This window comes from Oreochromis aureus, linkage group 19, assembly GCF_013358895.1.
Source record: "Oreochromis aureus strain Israel breed Guangdong linkage group 19, ZZ_aureus, whole genome shotgun sequence".
NCBI classification, from domain to species: Eukaryota; Metazoa; Chordata; class Actinopteri; order Cichliformes; family Cichlidae; genus Oreochromis; species Oreochromis aureus.
Window position 1 is genome coordinate 26360845 of NC_052960.1, and position 7859 is coordinate 26368703.

General features: G+C 40.6%; 1 protein-coding gene across 1 annotated transcript; it reads right to left on the reverse strand.

The window, feature by feature from the left end:
- Window positions 1–1096: 1096 nt before the first annotated feature.
- Window positions 1097–4319, reverse strand: LOC120434774 (transcription factor 7-like 2). The gene is made up of 8 exons (XM_039603137.1): window positions 4288–4319; window positions 2914–3282; window positions 2563–2621; window positions 2198–2465; window positions 1830–1888; window positions 1670–1732; window positions 1420–1576; window positions 1097–1264 (listed from the first exon to the last, which is right to left on the reverse strand). The coding sequence occupies exons 2-8, from the start codon at window positions 3217–3219 to the stop codon at window positions 1097–1099; spliced, it is 1080 nt and encodes a 359-aa protein (XP_039459071.1). The 5' UTR covers window positions 3220–3282; window positions 4288–4319.
- Between the last annotated feature and the right edge of the window lie 3540 nt (window positions 4320–7859).

The following is a 7859-nucleotide window of genomic DNA, read 5'->3' on the forward strand; positions in this document are numbered from 1 at the left end:
GGCTAATTAAGCAGTGAGCTAAGACTTTATTCATTACAGTGTAAGAAGGTAGCCGTGGTTTGGGGGGTGCAGGACTGATCTGATTATGGTGAGGACCAGTCTGCTTGAGGAGAGGAGGGCTGTAGAGGCTGTGCAAAGGGCCCAGGCTCGAGGTCGTCAAGTAGCCACATCATATTTTTTACAGTTTGGCTGAAGAAGGGAGGCGTTGACTGGCATTCAGTGGGCGCAACAGAGGAGGCCAGCAATTTGGATGGAGAAGAATTCTCTAGAGAAGCAGGGCTAATCAGAGTAGGACTGTTAGGACAGGAGAGTGTATCAGGCTGTAGAGTGGCAGGGAGGTGGTTAAGAAGTGTCCACATGTCTTCCTGAATGTCAGCGAAACCAATAGGCTCTTTCTGGTCTTGAAAGAATGTGGCAGAAGAGGCTAATGATGTGGATAGAGAAGTATATACAGGAGAAGCAGGGTTGGTCTGATTTAGGTGATGACCAGTGAGTGGAGAGGAGGGCTGCTGAGACTGCTCAGAAGTGAGGAGGGGGTCAAGCTGTTCCACCACTGACAGCAGTGCTTCATCAGTGTCACTGACAAAGGGGCGTCTTTCTGGAGCTGAACGGGTGCAGCAGAGGAGGCCAGTGATGCAGATGGGGAGAAATCTATACGAGAAGCTGGGAGGACCGGATTTACTTGACACACAGGTGCATCAACTGTTGTCTGTGTGTTCTGCAGCTGCACACACGCTGACTGCTGATAATGCAGGTTGGTAACAGTTGGCTGTCTCTGTGGCTGCTCGAGAGGCTCCTTCATAACTGAGTAGGAAGAAGATGGCTGTGTCTGAGCTGGCATCACACAAAGCCTCTTGGCCTGTTGGGCTTCCTGTTTAGGTTCAGATGCTGCACAAAACAAAAACACAGTAAGTCTTCTTTTGTTAACAGATTTCTGTCTTCTTTTCATCACATTTCACATTTAAAAAGTTGTCATTCCCAGAAATCTCCTCTCACCTGTGCTTGAGGTGCGATTTCGTGTCCTCGTCCTCTTTTGCCCTAAAACAAAAATATGAGAATTTTCATCAGTTGATCCAAACTCTGTGCACTGGTTGTTTCATAATTCAGTGCAGTGATGGGCACATGTATGAACTGCATGTTGGCACTTTGGACATACATAGTTTTCTTTGGTGGACCAGTCTGGATGCTCTGTGGCGTGACGGCATCTCTCGGTTTCAGCCTGATCAAAATATTTTGCTTGTTGGGCTTTTGAGAGAGACCTCCACTGCAGACAGACAATCATGCGAACACACTGTCAGCATAGATAAATACTCAGCTACACTGTTACTACACATAACTACAGGACAGCTGGTACACATGCACAAACATGAGCATAAAGCATTAACAGATGCATAAATATATTCAGAGTTACACACTTACCCTCTTTCCCACAACTGCATTTATGGCTGCACTGCCAGTTAGGTTCAGTTCCGCCATCACCTTTGGCCTCTGCTCCTTCAGGTAAATCATGAAGGCGTTTGGTGGTTTCTTTATGTACAGCTGGTCCTCATCCTGTTTGGCTTCATATTTCCTTTTTCTGCAGGAATAAAACACAGAGTCACAAACATCTGCAGATGAAAGACAGACAGATACCTGCAGATCACTGACACAAAGCACCACAGAAACTTACTTTGTAGTGGAGGTGTTGGATGGGGGAGCAGGAGGGACAAAATCCCAGAAGGGGACACCGTGCCTACACAGATGCAGAGACGGATAAAAGATAACAAAGTTTATGAAGATACAGATGTTCAGCAGCTGTGTTCACTGGTGTGTTTGTGTGTTTTACGTACAGTTCTCCAGCAGGACGCACATACTGGGTCATGGTCTGTGGAATCCCGGGCACATTACCCTTGAAACACACAAAACACATGACAGATGATGAGACAAGCTTCAATACTATGATCTATCCACTCGGTGGAAGAAGTGATTAGTGGGAGGAGAAGATGTGCATAAAATTACATTCATACATAGCTTGACTTTCCTTTCCTGTGCTATTCTTTGGAATTATGTTTCACTGGCAGTGACAAAGTTTACTGTTCAGCAAAGCTTCACACCACATTTATACAAAGGTGAAATACAAGGAAGCTGAGAGCAGAGTGATGAGTCCGACACTTTTAAACATCTTTATCAATAAAACTCTAATGAGTCCTGTCACTACCTCTGGGTGTCTCAGCAGTCCCTGCCTATCTGTCCCTGGCTGACTGTAGAGGTGAGCTGGCACTGTGGCGGTGTTAGTGACCATGAGTGGAACCAGCTGCTGAGACACAGGAGGAGCTGTTTCCAGGGGGGTGTGGCTAAGAAATCCTCCAATCCAAGGATCTAATGGTGACTGAGGGGGTGCGGGATCTCCAGTGGGGAAAGGAGGGCGAAGTGGAGGGTTGGATGGGGGAGCAGGAGGGACAAAATCCCAGAAGGGGACACCGTGCCTACACAGATGCAGAGACGGATAAAAGATAACAAAGTTTATGAAGATACAGATGTTCAGCAGCTGTGTTCACTGGTGTGTTTGTGTGTTTTACGTACAGTTCTCCAAAAGGACGCTCGTACTGGGTCATGGTCTCTGGAATCCTGAGCGCATTACACTTGAAACACACAAAACACACAACAGATGATGAGAAAAGCTTCAATACTATGATCTATCCACTCGGTGGAAGAAGTGTTTAGTGGGAGGAGAAGATGTGCATAAAACTACATTCATACATAGCTGGACTTTGATCTCCTGCGTTATTCTTTGGAATTATGTTTCACTGGCAGTGACTAAGTTTACTGTTCAGCATTTTAGAGTCAAATAAAACTTTTTCTTTCATGTGGACTGAAGAATGCAACAGTTTTAAGCATCTTTATCAATAAAACTCTAATGAGACCGGTCACTACCTCTGGGTGTCTCAGCTGTCCCTGCCTATCTGTCCCTGGCTGACTGTAGAGGTGAGCTGGTGCTGAGACCATGAGTGGAACCAGTTGCTGATACACAGGAGGAGCTGGTTCTGGGAGGATGTTGCTAAAAAATCCTCCAGTCTGAGGATCTGATGCTGGCTGAGGGGGAGCAGGTGTCCCAGTGGGGAAAGGAGGGAGATGCAGAGGGTTGGATGTTTGCCCCAGAATGTCAACTTCAGGAGTGGAAGGCGTTTCTTCCGACTGCACTGTTTCCAAAATATAATTGTTTTCGTCCCTGATGTCCATTTTAGAGACAGACGGGTCGAGGGGGTCGCTCAGAAGAATGGAAAACTGCGTCTGTCTAAGATCCTGTGGCACACACAATCAAAAAGGTTTTGCTCTCTTTAGACTGCGTTCTTACATCTCATATAATACAGAACTAAACTAAGGACAAGTATTATGTGGGAACAAGGTGTGAGTTAACAGTTAAAATCAGTTAGAGTGAATGTCATATTAAAATATGATATTTACTGATGATAAGATATTTAAAAGTGTTATATTTGTACTAATTCAAACCAAACAGAGAAATACAAAAAACTAACAAACTAATTAATACCCTGTTAACTCTCATGACTTCACTGCATTTATATAACAGCAATTGTTTTTACTTTGTAACACAAACATTTTAAAAAGATAATGCACTATCTATCTATCTATCTATCTATCTATCTATCTATCTATCTATCTATCTATCTATCTATCTATCTATCTATCTATCTATCTATCTATCTAGATATATATAATATATAATATAATATAATAATGACTTTTGTGATTTAAAACCTGATTTAGCTGACCTGCACTGCAGAGGGAAATATGGGCTTTTTAAGCTGTAGTTACAAGTTGCTCTGCAGATCCAAGGTTTTTGATTGGGAATTAAGAATTCAAATGCAGATTCAAGTTTTACAAGTTTTAACACAATATGATGCATTGAGATGAAATCACCCCAAAGTTTGATTAAAATGTAACAAGAATGTGCTGTATGAAAGACGTTACTGCCTACAGGTTTATTTAAATACTGCAGATATATTTTAAAGTACATTTTTCTGATAATATCATTGCAGTTTTTGTTTAAATTTTAATTGGATACTTGTTTTTTTTACATGATGTGGATTACTTAGGTCACTTTTAAATCACACAGCAGCTCAATAATTCAAACATTACTTTGCACACTTTGTTCACGTGTTGAGGGACACAGTAAAACAGGAAAAATCTCGATTTTGAAAAAGTAATTGTGTGGCTTAAAGATTCAAGTGTATTATTTAGATGTTCCACTGCATTAGATGACCTTAAATATATGCTATAAGTACTCACCAAGGCTCTGAAAAGTACGTGTTCACACAGTGAAGACTCTGTCAGAATGTCACAGGTTATGTAAAATGTTAGTGTTTAACTTCATTGTGTCACCAGGTAACCAAAACATTCCATTTCAACCCTGCCTGTTTCCAGCATCTCTTTATCAACAGTCATCATCATGGCTGGATCAGCCTTCTCAGGGACCCCGGGCAGACAGTTTATGTTGGGCACCGACTGAGGCCACAGTACATGTCAGGGTCATTATTGTCTTAGTAACCAAATTCTAAGCAGAGACACAAAACCATGCTCAGAAAGGTTCATAATTGTTTTCTGTTTTGAGAAAACAAGCATGAATATTTATGTTACAATATGCAAAAAGTCCATCAGTTATTGAAGGAAACAGCTGTCAGATGTTGCTTTACACTGTAAAAAGACAGACATTAACGGATTTTCACTTAACACACGGGAGTCGAACTTCAGACCGTGAGGGCTGGTGTCCTGCAGGTTTTAGATGTGTCCTTGATACAACACAGCTGATTTAAATGGCTAAATTACGTCCTCAACATGTCTTAAAGTTCTCAAGAAGCCTGGTAATGAACTAATCATTTGATAATATCAAAAACCTGCAGGACACCGGCCCATGATATACTATACCAGGGGTCGGCAACCCGCGGCTCCGGAGCCGCATGCGGCTCTTTAGTCCTTGTACTGCGGCTCCGCGTGGTTTGGGAAAATAAATTAGAAGTATTTAGCTGAAGTGCATTTTATTTGTGTTTAGTTCTTAACTTGTAGTTCTATATTGGAAGATTGTTGTGATTTTGAAATATAAAAATAAAATTATATTTTATTATTTTTTTCATCGCTCAAAATAAGCGTCACACTCGGGGAAGCCGGTGTACCTACCCGCCGAAACGCCGTGCATTTATCGAGACTTTCAACCCCAGATAGGCCAATTATGGCTCTTCGGATCCACATTATGTCGGCAGCTGTTCTCAACCGTGAACAATGTTAAAAACAAACACCGCTCACGCCTCACAGATGACAGCTTACAGTCCTGCGTAAAGATGAAAGCCCCGATTTGCAGACGCTGTGAGCAGAGGTTCGGGACCAGAAGTCTCATTGTAAACATATCACGGCAGACCCGACGATGTTTGCATGGACATGCTTTTCAGCATCTCTTTATTGACCACTTTTCATACACGGTTGCTGTACGCATACAGCTGGTTGTAGCTTTAGATCTAAAGATGCTCCTGAAATTTGCGTTTATTAGAACAGGATGGATGGATGACCACAGCCCGCTCAGTACATGGCTGACAGGACTTTTCCCCATAAAATAAATCAAACACAAAATAGATTAAGACAGATTACTATACCAAACTTAAAGATGAACGTGCATTTAGTGGATTTGGTTTATCAGCTCTTACTTTCCAAAGACATTGAGGAGAAAAGTACAACTATAAGTGTTTGTTCTGATGAAGACTTTTAAACTGTAAACAGCAGCTAAGTGAATAAGGATCTGTGTCCACGAATCCTCGGCAGTGACAACACTTAAATGCCATAGTTCAAAATCCTCGATGCGCACCTTTTGTCCACTGTGTTCAAAATGCTCTCAGCTGTTAAAGTAGAGGAGAAAAGTTTGACATATTTCACAACCATTAAATGTTAGAGAAGCCTTTCAAAAAGAGGTCACGGTTACTTCCCAAGCAAAAACCTCTGCTTGTGCTCACAGAACCTAAAAAGCAACAAACAAGACAATAATAAGACAAGTGACTACAGAGTGACACAAGAGGTTGGTGAAGAGCAACCATGAAGTGAGACATTGTGTGCATGCTTTCTAGTGGTACCACTCTTTATATACCTGTGTGATAAAGTCCTGAATGGTAGTCCATCAAATTCCATCTGAGCTTTAAAGAAAATACACTCAGCTTTTCCTTGGACTTTCAGAGTTGTTCGGTTCATACAGGAACTTGAGCAGTCACACTTAATGTGTCGCTGTTTTGCTCCACCATCTCAGCCAATGAGCCCGGTCACAATTTATTTTGAGGAAAAAAGAAATGAAAAAAAGACATTTTAAGAAGTTTGTTTTTTGGTGCTGTTGTTTACATTTAAGCTAAAATAAAAGGAATAAAAATACAAAGTTTAGTATTGAGAAAAGTGAGGTGGGAAATGACTTGAAAATAAACTGAATCTGTACACGCTACCATTGAAAGCCAGCAAGAAGGAACAGAGTTTTGGTTTTTGGTTAGATCTGCTGTGGATTACCATTATTAATTTTCCTAAAATACATGTAGAGTTGCATACACATAACAGCTTTTAGTTGCAAATATAAGCAGTTTATAATTAAAGTAACTTCAATCTCAACATTAAACTCACCTTGTTTTTGTAGAGAAGGTGATCAGGCTTTTTCTTCATCTCCTGAGACCAGCTGCACTGCTCCATCAGCATCTTGTATCTTCATCCTTTTTTCCCTCAGTGAAGTCTTTCCTTTTGTTGGCCATTCCTCTGCACCAGAAAACCCAAGTGTGTGATCACAGGTGAAATAAGGGATATTTTTCCAGTGCAGGTTTACATTTAGTGATAGCTGTTGATCTACTTTTCAAATAATCTCTAAGGATCTGAATTTTTAAGAAAGACTCTGCTTGTTATTAGGATAAAAGTTTGATATAAACATAACAGTTTATAATATGTCAGCAGCATCCCTACAAGGCATATAACACCACTGCACACCAGCACTGCGCTTATATTATACTTTAATCAAGATATTGTTATAATTTACTCTCATTAGCTCAATGGGGTCACAAAAATTTCCCACATACTAGAAATGATCTGCTCAGCATTACAAAAATTACAGTTTCAAGAAAGATTGGAGTAAAAATGCAGTTACAGGAAAAACATGTCTGTCTACAAATATTAACTAAACATTTTTATGTGCTACAAAATGGACATAATGGGGTGATTAAAACAATAGCTGTCACTTCCTTGATTTCTTATATTATCTCCAGTCTTAGCAGAGGGCAGTGACACTATTGGTTTAACCTCAAAAAGATGATTCTGGTCATCTGGACGTACTTTTTGTGGATGAACGTTTTTCCCACTTAAAAAGGTACGTCCAGATGAACAGAATCAAATTTTGACTGAGCATGCGTTTAGAAACTATTGAATTACGTTAATAAGCGAGTGCACACATTTCGACCTCTCTATCGCTTAGATTTCTGAATCTTAAGAGTGAATCAATTTACAGCAGGAACTGCACACTTAGCCATCAAGCGTTTTGGTAAAGTAGCACGAGTAGTGTAAAGTTTTGTAGGGTCCTATTAAAAATCACACAAGCATCACAGCACATCTGGCATATTTAGTTCCATTTTATCCGGTACAACGTTGAAATTGTAAACTATAAATTCCAGTTATCCACTTATCAGTAATTTTTGAGTAAATGGATGTCACTGATAAATCAGTGGTGATTCACCTGCAAGTGTTTTTATAAACTGTATTTTGTTTTTGTAGAACTCACCAGCAGCTGTATTTGAATATCTCCTGTTCCACTTTTCCTAACCTGGAAGCAAAGGATGGCTTAATTCTGACTAGGACAC